Here is a 17772-nt window from a genome sequence, read left to right on the forward strand (position 1 = left end):
TAGCAACATGGGCCAGTGAATTTTGCTGTTGTTTAAACCTGTTGTTATCAAACATAGCTGCACATTAGAATGATCTGTGGAGTTTTCAAGAAATCTCAATTCCCAGGCTGCACTCTATTAAATTATGATCTCTGGGGATGGAATCTAGGCTCCAGTATGCTTTAAAACTTCACAGGTGATTCCAACATGGCAACAATGGTTTAAACCATTTTGAATTGTATTTTCTATTAATTGCAACCCAAAACATTCTTACACACTTTAAAAAGATCATACACAAAGGATGTTTGTGTATTAAAATTGAATAGTAATGTGGATATAAAGCCCTATTTCCAGATGACATATGAGAACCACTTCTTACTATTCTTTGCTTTCTTGTTGCAATGTATATCTTAAGTTTACATCCAGTCGACGAGGTGAGGCCTGAAGAAAGGCTGCTTTTCCTATGGCATAGAATCCAAAGATCCTGTTTTTGCTATCTTTGGCTTTCCGAAGATAGTTACTATCCAAAGATCTATCCAAAGATCCTGTTTTTGCTTTCTTTGGCTTTACAAATATTTTCGAAATAGGCTAAGATTGCCAGTAGCCTGATCTCAAAGCAGTGGAATCTCCCTGTAACATACCTAGAGGTTGTGAGGTATCCCCAGTAGAATTAAAGTTGATGACTATATCTTTAGCAAGATACAGCAGCATTTAGACAAAAATCATGAGCCAGTGAAAGATGTGAAAAGACTACAATAATAAGGTATCCAAGAGGTAAAAATTCTTCCTGAAAAGTTACCCTTCTACAAAGAAACAGTTACAAGGTACATGATGGCAAAAACCCTTCGGTTGTCATATAAATCACAGCCTTCTATCTTCAGGAAAATTCAACCAACTTATTCTCCAGAAGGTAAAAATGTATTCTGGCAATTCCCAGCCTTTTAGGAGTTGAATCAAGTCCTTGCTCCGTGCTGAGAGAAATTTACTGATTTTTTTTTTTTTTCAGTTAAAGAGAAATCAGGTTAACCTTGTTTGGTTATTTACAACGAGATGCACTAGAGTTTCTACATTACAAATTAAGTCTATTTTATCTATTTTAAGAAGGAGATTCTACAATTTTTTGCTGGAATACAACAAACTATTCAAACTCTAAGTAAAATTCAGGTGCTGGGTCATCATCCCATTCCTCCGGGCAGTCAGCAGCTTCATATTTAAACAGTCAGAGGGTAATCCATACCTTGTATATAAACCTCTCTGATCTAAACTGAAATCTTTATGTTAAATTTTAATTCTATGGTAAAAATGTACCATATGCTGTAAGTTGAGCTCATCAGATGTGGCAAAAGGTATCTTTTTACCTTAGAAGAATCTCTTACTTTGTTCATTCTTTTTTTATCACACAAATAATTGGGCCTTTCTATAAATAATTGCCTGACTGTATTTCATTATATCTGCTGATTGCAAAATATATTATTACTGCATAATAAATCTGTACATGACATAAATGAGCTAGAGAGAGATGAAGAGCTTTGCTGGATGCAAAATGTGTTGCCTTCAGAGCATCCACTGGCACTAATGGAGTCAGACAGATTAGACATCAAACCATGGAACCAGAACACAGATTTGCAAAAGCAACAACAGCACTTCACAACCTGGGAGAGGATTTGGAGAGGAGTGTTTTTTTAAATTTCCATTCTTTTGCTCTCTCTCTATATATATATATTTAATTTCAATAGCTTTTGGGGTACAGGTAGTTTTTGGTTACATGGAAGAATTGTACAGTTGTAAAGACTGAGATTTTAGTGCACCAGTCACCTGAGTAGTGTAAAAATGTACCCAATATGTAGGGTATTTTTATCCCCCACCCAACTTCCACCCTCCCTCCTTCTGAGTCTCCAAAGTCTATTATATTACTCTGTATGCTTTTGCATACCTGTGGCTTAGCTCCCACTTATAAGTGAGAACATACAGTATTTGGTTTGCCATTCCTGAGTTACTTTACTTAGAATAATGGTCTCCAGCTCCATTCAAGTTGCTGCAAAAGACATTATTTCCTTCTTTTTTTTATGGCTGAGTGTATTCCATGGTGTATTTATACCACATTTTCTTTATCCACTAATCAGTTGATGGGCACTTAGGTTGGTTCCCTGTCTTTACAATTGCAAATCGTGCTGCCATAAACATACGTGTGCAGGTGTCTTTTTGATATAGTGACTTCTTTTCCTTTGGGGAGATACCCTGTAGTGGGATTGCTGGATCGAATGATAGAAATATTATTAGTTCTTTAAGAAATCTCTGCACTGTTTTCCACAGATGTTGTATTAATTTACATTCCCATCTGCAGTGTATAAGCATTTGGAGGGGGAATTTAAAGAGGGGTAAGAAGAATGAATTTCCCCCAAACATGCTGAGATGACTCACTCATTTATGGGAAAGTCCCCAAGGTCACACCAGAGCTTTTTCCTGGCTAGTGAGAGTACTCAAACAACCATATCAGAATACTGGGAAGATTACTGACAAAGTCCCTGAGCTGGAGAAGAAGTTACTCTTGAGATAATATTATCAATATGTTTTTACAAAAATGAAAATGCTTTTCCCTAACAATTATATTTTTTGAAAAAAAAAAAAACGCTTTCTTTGCATTCAGACTCAAGTGACTCCAAAATAGAATTAAGGGACCTTTTTGTTATTTGACAAGAATGATTAATCTTTGGATATGGTACATAAATTTCCATCTCTTTTAAATGCTTGTGTTATAATCCATGTAATGCAAATCAGGTCTCTTTAAATATCCTAGGAATTATGGCCCATATATGTTATTGGAATTGGAGATCAAGTGACTCAACTATTAGTTCATATATATACACATATATTTTTTAAATGATCTGGTATTCTGTATTATGTATATTTTATCTCTGCAGACAAAAATGACTTAAAATAAGAAATCTTAAGGGATGTATTAGGTAGAAATAGTGTGAATAATTTATTTATTCTTAACGCATTCCTGCAATTTTCAAGTTTTCTATAGTTGAAATATGTCACCATTATGATCAGAAAAAATTAAAATTTAGAAACTTAGATGGATACCTGGTGGGTAGCTAAACAGATTCAACAAAAATGGGTATTGCTGTAGAAGCTGAGGAAGTAAAAGTAACATTTGCTTTAGAAACATTCCTGTATCTGGCATATTTTGCAGGCTGAGTAATAATAATAAGAGCTTAACTACTGAGTATTTACTTTGTACCTGGACCTATTCCCATTCCTTCTCATGAATAATCTCATATAATCTTTATTTTAAAAAATCTAGGAGGTAGAATAATAGTTAATAGTCCCATTTTTCAGATAAGGAAAGAAACACGGAGAAGTCAAATAATTTGCCTAGTTTTTAGAAACAGTTTTTAGAACAGTCAGTACCCAAAACTGATTGAAAATAGTAAAATGCCTAATCACCACCTGATTCAAAGCTTCTAAAATATTCAACAGAAGTCCTTAAGACTATAAAAACAGTTATAAATTAAAATACTTTTAAGTTGGGTTCACTCAAAATAAAGCAACTAAAAAAAATCTCCATAGTACATTTGAACTTATATAATCACTTATGACCATCAAATAAGGTTTTCAATTATGACCATCAAATAAGGCTTTTTTTTTCAAATAACAGAAATCTTGGTTAAATCAAGATCTTCCCAAAACAGTATTTCCTTTAGAAGTCTGCTTTAAGTACTCACAACAAGCGAGAGACAGTATTATCATAAATATAGAGCTATTTAGTATTACTAAATGATCAGATCTTTTAATTTGTCACCTTTTTCCCAGAAAACCAAGGCTGTGCCTGTAGTATAAGGGAACTTTCCCCATTTAGTCTGGTGCTTTCCACTGAATAGAGTGTGGTCCAGTAGAGATATCCACCAACTGAATCCACCACCATGTCATTCACCAATAGCTTCACGTGGGTAACAATATCTGTGTGTCCTGTCAACACAGACTGCCTTTGTATCTAAAAAACATAATTGTATGGCCAGTTAATGGCTTTCAAATGACATTATTATTTCTGAATAGTTTATTGCAATCATTAATAAATTGTTTGATTAATCCATTCATTCATTCAACCACGAATAGTGATTGGCACTATGTGCTGGGTAGTGTGATAAGCCTTGGAAACATAGCAACAGGCAAACAGACATGGCATCTGCTCTCACAGGGCTTATCTGTTTTCATGCCTCCAAAGAGAAGGGAAATAAATTTATTTCGCATAAAAATAACTACTTTTCCTAATAATACATCCAGACAATGTGAACACTGCTGGATAGGAATATATTTGATTATATGTAAAAAAAGATATATGTGTCCTTATAAATGATGACATCTCTACTTGCTCCTCTCTATCACTATAGTTCCCTAATATTTCATGATTGAGTATCAATAATGTGCCAGGCGCTGTACTTTTTTATCTTTAAAATATAAACTCTTCTAATCCTCACATTAAGCTTATGAAGGATTTCTATTCCCTATTTTTTCACAGGTAAAGTGGATTAAAGTTAAACAATTTGTCCTGAAGTTAAACACTTTTGTAAGAGATAGAGAAAATACTTAAAACTGGTTTTTATGGCCACTCTTCCATTTCCTTTGTCAAAAGCATTTTTAAACTAACCGATTTGAGGGAGTGTTTTCTGACTAACCCCACTCAATTTCATTCTGCTTGCACATCTTTGGCACTTATGAATTCAGATTGTACCATATTATTTTGTCTCTAAATACATTGCTTCACATGCTTCTTTATTTCATATATGTATTTTATCTCATCAGAAGAGCAGGGACAACTGATGGCGGCTGCACAACACTGGACACACAAAAAAATCTCTGAATTCTACACAATAAAAGAATGAATTTCGCATTATGTGAATTATATCACAACAAAGCTGTTTTTTTTAAAGAGCCGGGACATGTCGGCTATTTATTTTATATTCCCTACTTTGCCTTCTTTCAAGAATTTCAACGCATTGGTAGTAGATAAATGATAGCTGGACAAATAAATGAATGGACAGCAAGCACTTTCCTGATGAAAAATGATTTCAATATCATATTTCTTCATCTGTCAGGCCAATGTTCTTGTCATTAACCATCATCTTTCTCTTCAAAATATATCACTCCACAGGTGTGCTGGATGTCTTTATTTTGCCTCGAGGTCTAATCTCCAACCTTCTCCACCCTACTCTGTGCCCCCATAGGCCAACATCTATGGACTTTATCTGCTAGGCTAATGGGTTGTTGTCTGGCTTCTGGTGAGGTTCAGCCAATGGAAGCACTGGCAGATCAGAGGGCAGGAGGAAGGAGGGGTTGGGGTTCTTTAGCTGGCTCCTTGCCAGACCATACATCTTGATAGTGGCCAGCTTGTGTGCCTAAAGTCACAGTCCATATCAGCTACTCTCCCACAGCTACAGCCCTCACCAGGTTCTTCCACTTCTTCCCCTTGCCTCTTCACACCTAGACTTATATCTTCCCACACTTGTAAACCATAAGGATGCTTCACGATCTTTTGTTTATTTTCTCTAGCCCTGTGTACACCTTTGAAAATTGTCTCTTTATTTAGTTTCCTTGAATCATGCCTTTGGAGCATGCCATGTTCCTGCCAAGACACCAATGCTCAGGTGAGCATTTCCATGTATTTACTTTAAACTATTATTGGGGAAAAAATAGCTAATTCAACAAATAGCGATAACAAATTTAATTTATACAAAAACACATTTTAAAAGTGAGATGGGGCTGGGTGCGGTGGCTCTTGCCTGTAATCCCAGCACTTTGGAAGGCTGAGGCAGGCAGATCTCTTGAGGTCAGGAGCTCGAGACCAGCCTGGCCAACATGGTGAAACCCCATCTCCACTGAAAATACAAGAACTAGCCAGGCATGGTGGCATATGCCTGTAATCCCAGTTACTTGGGAGGCGGAGGCCAAGATCACGCCACTGCACTCCAGCCTGAGAAGCAGGGTGAAACTGAGTCTCAAAAAAACAACAACAAAAAATTTTAAGTGAGTTTGTTTAAAGATAAACATTAAATAAATAATAGCATAGGTGGTACACAAGTATTTAAAAACAAAACAAAACAAAACATGAAATTGGTGTGCAAGTCACAGAAGTGGATAAGTATTGTTCCAGAGCACCCAGAATGCCATGCTTTAACTTACCACATACGTCTTTCCAGCCCAGTAGAGAAAGTGACCCAGCCACTCAAAAGCTAAAGCCCCTGCTCCTGCAATGCCGGGTAGGTGATAATTCTCTGAGATATCCATCCCATTCAGCAGCCACACAAAAACGTCACCTTTCGTGTCACTGTAGTAGAGGCTGTTGTTATACCAATCCATGTCTCAAAATAAAGTGAATGATTAGCAGTTATTTTTCATACATACCAACAAAAACATAATGAGTCAACAAATCACATCTGCACCTCAACATAATTTTAAAGAACACACTGACACATATTCACTAGAACTTGATCTGTCAAGAATATTTCAATAACGTTTCCCAAAATCTTAACCTCTGGAACTAGACAGAACAGTGGATACACATCAAGCATCTCTTCTTTGCCAAACATTGTCCCAGGCACTTTACAGATCTCACTTAGTTCCTAAAACAAAGATATGAAGTAGGAAGTATTCCCATTTTTGACATGGTTAACCTGAGAGATGGTTAACCTGAGACAAGGTGAGATCATGTGTTCTGCCTGAGGGCTCACAGGTACATTAAGAAGAAGCCCAGACTCAGCCAATGCCAAAGTGGCATTCTCTCCATTGGTGCTACATTACCTACATCTGGTTCCTATGTTGGTCGGAAATGCTGTTGTACTTTTAATGGCCACATAAATCAATAAACAATTAGATAACTATAGAAGATGTCATCTTCAGGCAAGATCACTGTTACAACACCCCAGAATGAAGAGTTTTCTTCCTTCTAATGCCTTCCAGGCAAATTACCCATTCATTACTTAATAATCCTCTTTCTCAACCAATTATTCCTTACACCTTATTTAGAATTCTGTGCAGCAGTTTCTGCTCCTGTCTTATAGCAAACACATAGTAAATTACTTAAGTATAACTGCCTTAGTGGAACAAGACAGGCTGTTAATGTGAGATGACATTGGTAGATTAATACATGAGCATTATATCAAAGCCATCCTGGTGGGCATAAAACTAGAAACAACCTCACATTTTGTGACTTAATAAATAGCATTCCTGTGTAAGAACTGACATTTTCTTAACAGAATCACTGGAAGTAGAGTCGAGTCAATATTTTTTCCTTTCACTATTGACCTAATACCAAAATACCCTATTCTTTTGATTTATTGAATGACATGGGAAGCCTTTTGAGGAGAAATCTGTCATTCAAGTGAACAGGGGACTTGGTGTTTACCTGACACATTTCCTATATCAGAGGATAAGAACTCTCCTGGGCCAAAGCTATTTAATGGTTTACTCCAAAGCCCATCTTCTTTCACAGCCATGATAAATGGTGGTTCACTAGCTGTTTAGTAAAAAAGAAATTAAAAGAAACATCAGGGAAAGCAAACTCTTTAAAGATATCTTATATACTTATATCTATGTCTTATATCTTATGATTTTCTTTATAAAGTAAAAGAATGTCAACACTTTGAAGAGTTCTATAAAAGGATATGAGTGATTGTTATCTGTGTAACAAGAACGATCCCATTAAACATACTTTCTGATTTTCACATAATTTTTTGAAATGTGAAGAAAAACGCACGGTGAGATTGCCCCTATGACAGTGTCTTGATCATTGTAGAATTATTTTTGAGGGGGCTTTGACTACTGTTTGTCATGGTCCCATTCAGAGCATCCAGAAGAGATTGTGATAACAATAGTAATGTGAATGGTATAGTCATTCTTCCATGTCTTTTCAGCCAAGAGGATGGAATTCAGCACAATTCACAGCCCCTCAACTTCTCTCAGCTAGACCCTCAGAGTTCAGGAATGCCACTGCTTAATATACCATAAGAAAGAAGAAACCTGTAAAGAATCAATTATAGTGTTTCCTTAAAAATATCTTGGAAAGTTTAAAATGGCAGGTTAGAAACACTAATTAAATATCACACGGCGCCTTATTTGCTTTCCTAATCTCAGAAAATAAATACAAACTCAATATGTGTTTACTCAAACACATACTCAAGAGGTCAGTACACCCTCATTCTCATTTCTTTACATCCAAGGCAAGGAAATTTAAAGGACACTCAGCTAGTCCTCTTTTTGTGAGAGCCACTCCCTAAATCCAGAACATTCTCTCACCTGGCACCAGCGTAGTACCCACTGAGGGCTCTGTCCAGGGGCCTGGCCTCTTTGGAGAACTTGCTCTCACAGAAACCTTGTATTTCGTAGCACTCTGCAGCTCAGGTACATTCAGCCTGGTTCCACTTATGTTCGAGAAAATACGAGTGACTTCAGGAGGGTCTTGGGTGGATACTTTCACCTCATAGGTCCAGTTCTGCCAGGCAGAAGGGCCTAATTCAAAGAGTTCAATAATATCACTGGTCAGGATGACATCTGCAAGGGCAAACCAAGGATTCTCAATAAATTCACCTACAGCCTCATCTCAAATGGGAGAGCAATTGGGCAGTAATATCCGCTACCTCGATAACCACCAGGGATAATTTGTTGATGAGGCTAGGACAGTGTTCATTCCTCATGCTTGGCTGCATTGAAGGAAACAGCATTTCCGACAAATGGGACTGTACTTCAGTCAAAGCTACATGCTTGGTGCATACAATTGCCAGAGGGGTTCTCTACAACAATAACAGATATAATCAGGCTCTTGATAAAAAATGCTTAATGATGAATCTCTAATGTAATTACCGCTGTTTGTATAGTACCTTCCTCCAAGAAGCCCAATCAATAAAAAAAAAAAAAAAAATTACCTATTCATTTTCAGCCATCTTTGAGACACGCAGCAAACAGACATAATTAACTTTGTTCTAAAGCAAAAAACAGCCGATGTTTTCTAGATACTTACTATTGCCTAGGGGACCAGGGGTTGGCAAACTCCACTCACAGGCCAAACCTGGCCCACTGTTTCTGTAAATAAAGTTGTAATGGAACACAGCCACAGTTACTCATTTACATATTATCTATGGCTGTCTTCACACTACAATGGCAGAGTTGAGTAGCTATGACAGGGACCATCTGACCCACAAAGTAAATAAAAATATTTACTATCTGGTCCTTCCTTTACAGAAAAAGTTTGCTGACCTCTGTGCTAGATACTGTTCTAAGTGCCCTACTTATGTATTTTAATTTTATCTGTACGACAGTTCCATTAAAAGATATAATAAATATTCCCCTTTTCCAGATGTGGAAATTGAGGCACAGAGTGGTTTAGTAACTTGCCCAGGGTCATTCTGTTAACAAATGGCAAGACAAGTATTTGAATCCATGCAGGCTGACTCCAGAGCCCACCTGCTTATCCACCCACATACTACCTCTCTCCAGAGATGGAGATTCGAGTTCAGAGAGTTTTAGGGAATTGCTGAAATTCATGCAAGCTTTCGACGGCACAAAAAATCTCAACCCAAGTACTCTATCTCCCTGGCTATTTGTTCTGAATAGAATGTCAATGCCTGGATCTTAGCAGACACTCAATAAATGTTCAAATTATTCTATTGGGATATACATGAGAAATATAGAGATTCTCCTACTGTAAAACTAATAAACATAGGACAAATGTATAATTTTTTTTTTTTAAGCTAAGTAGCTGCTTCTGGTTGATGACTGAATAGCCACATGGGGTTCTCAAAATTGAATCACAACACCAAGCAGTTCAAACCTTCCTCTTATTCCAGCAAGGCCAGTAACCACCCTGGGGACAGAGCACTCACTGGCTCCTATGGCAAGGGCAGGAGGCTTCCATTGAACAAAAGCCTGGTGAGAGCCAAACAGCACCGAAAGCTCCTGCGGGCGGCCTGGCAGAGGGTGCAGCTGGGAGGACGAGCCAAAGATGACCAAGTTACCAAACCCAAATTCTTCTATGTGACTCAGGTCACATCCCACGATGAACTCATTAAAAGACAAAGCATCCTGTTGGAAAATGACCTTGCCATCTGTGACAAGAAAGTCATTGTTTTCACAAGCAAAACTTTTCACATCAGCAAAGGGGATGCGAGGTAGGATGAGATGGGAAGCAGAGCCATCCAGAAATGTTGACATGAAGACTTGGGCGGTGTCATTGAAGTAAATGATTCGCTTGGATTGTGGCTTGATTGCAAAGTCCTTTAACGTGCAACTCTCCACAATACGCACAGTTTCTGCACATCGGCCAGATGGCACAGGAAGGTCTGCTCTATAAATGCCATCTCTTAGGAGGTAAAAGACATACCTGACATAGGAACAAAAGAAACCTCATGAGATTCAGTCCAAAGGTGGATGAGTAACCTCCTCGGCTAATTGCTTTATTCTGTTGCACAATCAGTATATATCTCTGATGTTGCTAAGAACAGGGTTTTCCAAGGTGCAAAAAGGTAATTTCCTAAGATATACTCTATTCGTTTAAGTTACAGGTTGGAACATTAGAAAATTTCAGCCTCGCTTGTAATGCTTAGTCTCTTAATTATTATAAGTGACTTTTTAAAGAAATCAAAAAATTCAAAAACAGGAAGGGTCTTTTATTTTTCTGAGGCAAGGTCTTACTCTGTCACCCAGGCTGGAGTTCAGTGACCCAATCACAGCTCACTGCAGCCTCAACCTTCTGGGTTCAAGTGATCCTCCCATACCTCAGTCTCCCATGTAGCTACGGCCACAGGTGTGCCACCATGCTCCACTAATTTTTGTATTTTTTGCAGAGACAGGGTATGACTGTGTTGCCCAGGCTAGTCCTGAACTCCTGGGCTCAAGTGATCTGCACACCTTGGTTTCCCAAAGTGCTAGGATTACAGGTATGAGCCACCAAGCCTGGCCAGGAAGGGTTTTCCAAAATTTTAAAGGAAAACATACTATATAGAAATCACATGGCTAAATACGGTAATTACTATCAAACATTTTCCTCTAAAAACATACATCCTTAAGTCTAATTTTATCAGTAAATTTTCTCATGCATTCTGAGTGATAAATGGAAGAAAGTAAAACATTTAAACCATTTTTAATTGTACAGTTATCATTTTGCTATAACTGTCTAGCATGGCTACTTTGCATTTGCAGTGGACTAATTTTTTTTAATCTACAATTGATTCAGGCAATACAGCTACCATTTTATAAACCACAAAGAAATACCCCACACATGACTGAAGCAGGACAATCCAGCAATCAGGAGAAAGAAGCCAATGGAAGAATTAGAGAAGCACATCCAATTTATTTGTTTTTTATACTTTAAGTTCTAGGGTACCTGTGTACAATGTGCAGGTTTGTTACATATGTATGTATGTGCCATGATGATGTGCTGCACCCATTAACTCGTCATTTACATTAGGTATATCTCCTAATGCTATCCCTCCCCCTCCCGATCCCACAACAGGCCCCAGTGTGTGATGTTCCCCACCCTGTGTCCAAGTTTTCTCATTGTTCATTTCCCACCTATAAGTGAGAACATGTGGTGTTTGGTTTTTTGTCCTTGCAATAGTTTGCTGAGAATGATGGTTTCCAGCTTCATCCATGTCCCTACAAAGGAAATGAACTCATCCTTTTTTATGGCTGCATAGTATTCCATGGTGTATATGTGCCACATTTTCTTAATTCAGTCTATCATTGATGGACACTTGGGTTGGTTCCAAGTCTTTGCTATTGTGAATAGTGCCACAATAAACATACGTGTGCATGTGTCTTTATAGCAGCATGATTTATAATCCTTTGGGTATATACACAGTAGTGGGATGGCTGGGTCAAATGGTATTTCTAGTTGTAGATCCTTGAGGAATCGCCACACTGTTTTCCACAATTGGTTGAACTAGTTTACAGTCCCACCAACAGTTTAAAAGTGTTCCTATTTCTCCACATCCTCTCCAACACCTGTTGTTTCATGACTTTTTAATGATTGCCATTCTAACTGGTTTGAGATGGTATCTCATTGTGGTTTTGATTCGCATTTCTCTGATGGGCAGTGATGATGAGCATTTTTTCATATGTCTGTTGGCTGCATAAATGTCTTCTTTTGAGAAGTGTCTGTTCATATCCTTCACCCACTTTTTGATGGGGTTGTTTTTTTCATGTAAATTTGTTTGAGTTCTTTGTAGATTCTGGATATTAGCTCTTTGTCAAGACGGGTAAATTGCAAAAATTTTCTCCCATTCTGTAGGTTGTCTGTTCATTCTGATGGTAGTTTCTTTTGCTGTGCAGAAGCTCTTAAGTTAAATTAGATCCCATTTGTCAATTTTGGCTTTTGTTGCCATTGCTTTTGGTGTTTTAGACCTGAAGTCCTTGCCCATGCCTGTGACCTGAATGGTATTGCCTAGGTTTTCTTCTAGGGTTTTTATGGTTTTAGGTCTAATATTTAAGTCTTTAATCCATCTTAAATTAATTTTTGTATAAGGTGTAAGGAAGGGATCCAGTTTCAGCTTTCTACATATGGCTAGCCAGTTTTCCCAGAACCATTTATTAAATAAGGAATCCTTTCCCCATTTCTTGTTTTTGTCAGGTTTGTCAAAGATCAGATGGTTATAGACATGTGGTATTATTTCTGAGGGCTCTGTTCTGTTCCATTGGTCTATATCTCTGTTTTGGTACCAGTACCATGCTGTTTTGGTTACTGTAGTCTTGTAGTATAGTTTGAAGTCAGGTAGCGTGATGCCTCCAGCTTTGTTCTTTTGGCTTAGGATTGTCTTGGCAATGCGGGCTCTTTTTTGGTTCCATATGAACTTTAAAGTAGTTTTTTCCAAATCTGTGAAGAAAGTCATTGGTAGCTTGATGGGGATGGTATTGAATCTATAAATTACCTTGGGCAGTATGGCCAGTTTCACAATATTGATTCTTCCTATTCATGAGCATGGAATGTTCTTGCATTTGTTTGTGTCCTCTTTCATTTTGTTGAGCAGTGGTTTGTAATTCTCCTTGAAGAGGTCCTTCACATCACTTGTAAGTTGGATTCCTAGGTATTTTATTCTCTTTGAAGCAATTGTGAATGGAAGTTCACTCGTGATTTGGCTCTCTGTTTGTCTGTTATTGGTGTATAAGAATGCTTGTGATTTTTGCAAATTGATTTTGTATCCTGAGAATTTGCTAAAGTTGCTTATCAGCTTAGGGGGATTTTGGGTTGAGACGATGGGGTTTTCTAAATATACAATTATGTCGTCTGCAAACAGGGATAATTTGACTTCTTCTTTTCCTAACTGAATATACTTTATTTCTTTCTCCTGCCTGATTGCCCTGTCCAGAACTTCCAACACTATGTTGAATGGGAGTGGTGAGAGAGGGCATCCCTGTCTTGTGCCAGTTTTCAAAGGGAATGCTTCCAGTTTTTGCCCATTCAGTATGATATTAGCTGTGGGTTTGTCATAAATAGCTCTTATTATTTTGAAGTACATCCCATCAACACCTAATTCATTGAGAGTTTTTAGCATGAAAGGCTATTGAATTTTGTCAAAGGCCTTTTCTGCATCTATTGAGATAATCATGTGGTTTTTGTCTTTGGTTCTGTTTATATGCTGGATTACAGTTATTGATTTGGGTATGTTGAACCAGGCTTGCATCCCAGGGATGAAGCCCACTTGATCATGGTGGATAAGCTTTTTGATGTGCTGCTGGATTCGGTTTGCCAGTATTTTATTGAGGGCTTTTGCATTGATGTTCATCAGGGATATTGATCTAAAATTCTCTTTTTTTGTTGTGTCTCTGCCAGACTTTGGTATCAGGATGATGTTGGCCTCACAAAATGAGTTAGGGAGGATTCCCTCTTTTTCTACTGATTGGAATAGTTTCAGAAGGAATGGTACCAACTCCTCCTTGTACCTCTGGTGGAATTCGGCTGTGAATCCGTCTGGTCCTGGACTTTTTTTGGTTGGTAGGCTATTATTGCCTCAATTTCAGAGTCTGTTATTGGTGTATTCAGGGATTCAACTTCTTCCTGGTTTAGTCTTGGGAGGATGTATGTGTCCAGGAATTTATCCATTTCTTCTAGATTCTCTAGTTTATTTGCGTAGAGGTGTTTATAGTATTCTCTGATGGTAGTTTGTATTTCTGTGGGGTCGGTGGTGATATCCCCTTTATCATTTTTTATTGCGTCTATTTGAGTCTTCTCTTTTCTTCTTTATTAGTCTCGCTAGTGATCTATCAATTTTGTTGATCTTTTCCAAAAACCAACTCCTGGATTCATTGATTTTTTTGAAGGGTTTTTTGTGTCTCTATCTCCTTCAGTTCTCCTCTGATCTTAGTTATTTCTTGCCTTCTGCTAGCTTCTGAATGTGTTTGCTCTTGCTTCTCTAATTCTTTTAATTGTGATGTTAGGGCGTCCATTTTAGATCTTTCCTGGTTTCTCTTGTGGGCATTTAGTGCTATAAATTTCCCTCTACACATTGCTTTAAATGTGTCCCAGAGATTCTGGTATGTTGTGTCTTTGTTCTTATTAGTTTCAAAGAACATCTTTATTTCTGCCTTCATTTCGTTATGTACCCAGTAGTCATTCAGGAGCAGGTTGTTCAGTTTCCATGTAGTTGAGCGGTTTTGAGTGAGTTTCTTAATCCTGAGTTCTAGTTTGATTGCACTGTGGTCTGACGGACAGTTTGTTATAATTTTTGTTCTTTTATATTTGCTGAGGAGAAGTACATCCAATTTAAAATCAAACCTCACAGTAACGAAGCAGGTTATCTTAATAATGAAAAAGAAAATAAACTGCCAAAATATTTCATTGACAATGAAATTTGTAAATAAACTTTTAACTAAAACATAAAACCATTAATGTGGATGTAGCTAATTTACAATTTGTGATTATGGAGAAAGGTGCTAACAGAAGTATACTTTGATAAATTCTTCTCATCCTAACCCCAAGAACGGGCAACATTCCAACCTCTCATCACAACTGTCAAATCATTTTCCTTGTCCTTATTTAGTTCTGCTCTAATTCGCCTTGATGACTATTCCAAATCTTCATCAATTTTCTCAAAACTCCTATGCTAGAATAATATCCTGAGATATAAGCTCCATTTTGAGATATGAAGCTATGTTCTTTTCCCTGAGGACGGATTGTAGCAGGCAAAAAGCAAAAACAGCTTGGCTCTTAATTTTCTGCTTTTGTTTCCCGAATTCAAAATTGTTAATGGAATTTGGAGGAATTTCAGAGTAGATAAAAGGAAAAACATATATGGTAAAGATTACAATTATTATATTGAAGCAGGAAGAGAAAGAAAAATAGAAAGAAAGTGAAGAGATCTGGTGCATGGGAAGAGGAGGACAGACTGAGGAGGAGAAGCTGGGATGGAAGAAGATGGGGAAGTGGTGGTAGGAAGAAGAGCAGAGGTTTTATAGGAAGTTTGAAGTCAATGAGAAGACAATTCAGCAGTGCAAAAAGAAAATATTTCTTTTCTTTTTTTTTTTTTGGAGACGGAGTCTTGCTCTGTCACCCAGGCTGGAGTGCAGTGGCGCCATCTCGAGTCACTGCAAGCTCCGCCTCCTGGGTTCAAGCCATTCTCCTGCCTCAGCCTCCTGAGTAGCTGGGACTACAGGCGACTGCCAACACACCCAGCTAATTTTTTGTATTTTTAGTAGAGATGGGGTTTCACCGTGTTAGCCAGGATGGTCTCGATCTCCTAACCTCGTGATCCGCCCGTCTCGGCCTCCCAAAGTACTGGGATTATAGGCATGAGCCACCGCGCCCGGCGAAAATATGTCTAATACCAGGACAATACACTGTTTCACACATCTGATGTCCTTTAGGACTACTATACACAAACTGTTGCTGAAAGTTACATGCTGATTTTTATAAAAACTCTCCTATCACGCTATAGAGAGATGGTTAGGAGACAGGCCCTGGAGCTAGACGTCCTGGAGCAAGGCTTCTTGTTCCAGGGCCTGTCTGGTTCCACTGGTTCCATCGCAAAACAGCTGTATAATCTTGGACAATTACTGAATCAACCTGTGTTTCCTGTTCCTCACCTATAAAACTAGGATAATAAAAGTACTTATTTCATAGGTTGAATACAAATTAAATGAATTATTGGACATAATACACTTAGAAACACACATTCAGTATAAATACTAATTATCATTATCATTTCTAGTCACATTGCAAAATCTAAGCACAAATCCATTTTATCCTAATAGGAAAAAAAGAGCCGCGGAAGACCTCACTGATCCCATTTGAATGATCAATTAGTGGGTAAAGTTCATTATCCTCAGAATGAGTCATTTTGTGTAAGTGTCAACAACAAAGTTACATTTCATAGGACCGTAGACCTTTACATATGAAAACAGTAAGATCCAGAGAATCCTTGTCCTACATCACAAAGCGTTTTGAAATATTCCATAATTCAGTAATTCATTCAAAACCAGAAGTTAAAATAAATCTTTAGTAAATTGTGAATGAATAGGAATAGAAAGTTTGATTTTAAAATCAATAATGAACAATCTTTTTTAAAAGAGGTTTTGTTTGTGAAAAACATGTTACGAGCTGTACTTTTTTTTTCATTCAAAATGAAAGCAACTTTATTCCTACAGGAGAGAAAAAAGTTTAATCTTACAAACATGGGCTTTGCCTACTGGTTACTGATCTGTTATTATCTGGTCATATCTGAGAAATAATAACTCCAAAATAACTTTCTATGTGTTTATCCTTCATATTCACGTATATCTGGAGTTCGCAAAATACATTCACAATAAATACCTCATTTTGTCTTCAAAATAACCCGACTGGGTAAGTTTTATTACCTTCCCTATGTGGATTGATAAACCAATGCTCATAGACATGATATTACTTGCTTGAGGTACTACTCCAATTTAACAGCAAGACTGCGGTACAATGTGTCCGTATCATTTGTGGGTAGGAGGCAGAGTTATCAGTTAGCTCCTGTCTCCTAAGGTGGAAGCTAGCAGCTTTCTTATTAAAGAGCCTCTTGATAGATGTGAGAACCAGACCAGAGAAATGAACTAAAGTTGAATGGCTCAGCAAAAGGAACATGTGGAATGAAGGGGCTTTATCACAGGTAGTGTTGAAGCGGGCAGTGAGACTCTGAATTCCATGCTAAAGAAGTGGCAAATCCAGGACTACAACCGAGGCCCCTGACTCCCAGACAGGAGATCTTTCCCATATGTCCATATTTGGCTGTGAAGGAGAGAGGAATAACTACTTTAGAGGAGTTGATTTATGTTTGGAAAAAAATTCCCTCCTGGCTCTACAGAATGAAAACTTTGCCTGAATTTAATTAAATTTACCTAAAGTAAGATGCATAGATAGGCTCATCTGGTACTACAATGTTTCATTAACAAGTTTCTCAAAGATTATTTATTGTCGATGGAAGAGAATTCATCTTTACAAGGCTAACACTTACCCATTGTATGAATCAGCCACAATTTTTCGAGGTGCACTAATAGAGGGTGGAGTAATTTCCTCGATGTTTGAGCAGTTCTCTAAATCACAGACACATACCTAAACAAAATTAAAAATATACCGGTAGGATTAGCATCTGTCTATACAGCATTAAATTCAGTCAACAAGTATCCCTAAGAGTCTGTCCTGCTGGAATTGTACTAGGCAGTGAGCACTAACCAAGATAAATGAACAAAAAAGCCCTTAAATGGCAGTTTTATATCCTATATCCTAATGAGTTTATACATTATTGAGATCAATGCAATACAAGTGCCTATTTTCCTGACTTGTAG

General features: G+C 37.6%; 1 protein-coding gene across 1 annotated transcript in view; it reads right to left on the reverse strand.

Moving 5' to 3' along the window:
* ROS1 (ROS proto-oncogene 1, receptor tyrosine kinase) overlaps positions 1-17772 on the reverse strand; it is a 148421-nt gene that overhangs the window by 100006 nt on the left and 30643 nt on the right. Inside the window, exons 11-16 of the mRNA XM_025383434.1 lie at positions 17442-17539; positions 9858-10354; positions 8275-8529; positions 7385-7495; positions 6163-6341; positions 3785-3976 (exon numbers count right to left, since the gene is read on the reverse strand). Coding sequence (XP_025239219.1) covers positions 3785-3976; positions 6163-6341; positions 7385-7495; positions 8275-8529; positions 9858-10354; positions 17442-17539 — 1332 coding nt within the window. The remainder of the gene's footprint in view (positions 1-3784; positions 3977-6162; positions 6342-7384; positions 7496-8274; positions 8530-9857; positions 10355-17441; positions 17540-17772) is intronic.

Source organism: Theropithecus gelada, chromosome 4 (genome assembly GCF_003255815.1).
Source record: "Theropithecus gelada isolate Dixy chromosome 4, Tgel_1.0, whole genome shotgun sequence".
Taxonomy (NCBI): Eukaryota; Metazoa; Chordata; class Mammalia; order Primates; family Cercopithecidae; genus Theropithecus; species Theropithecus gelada.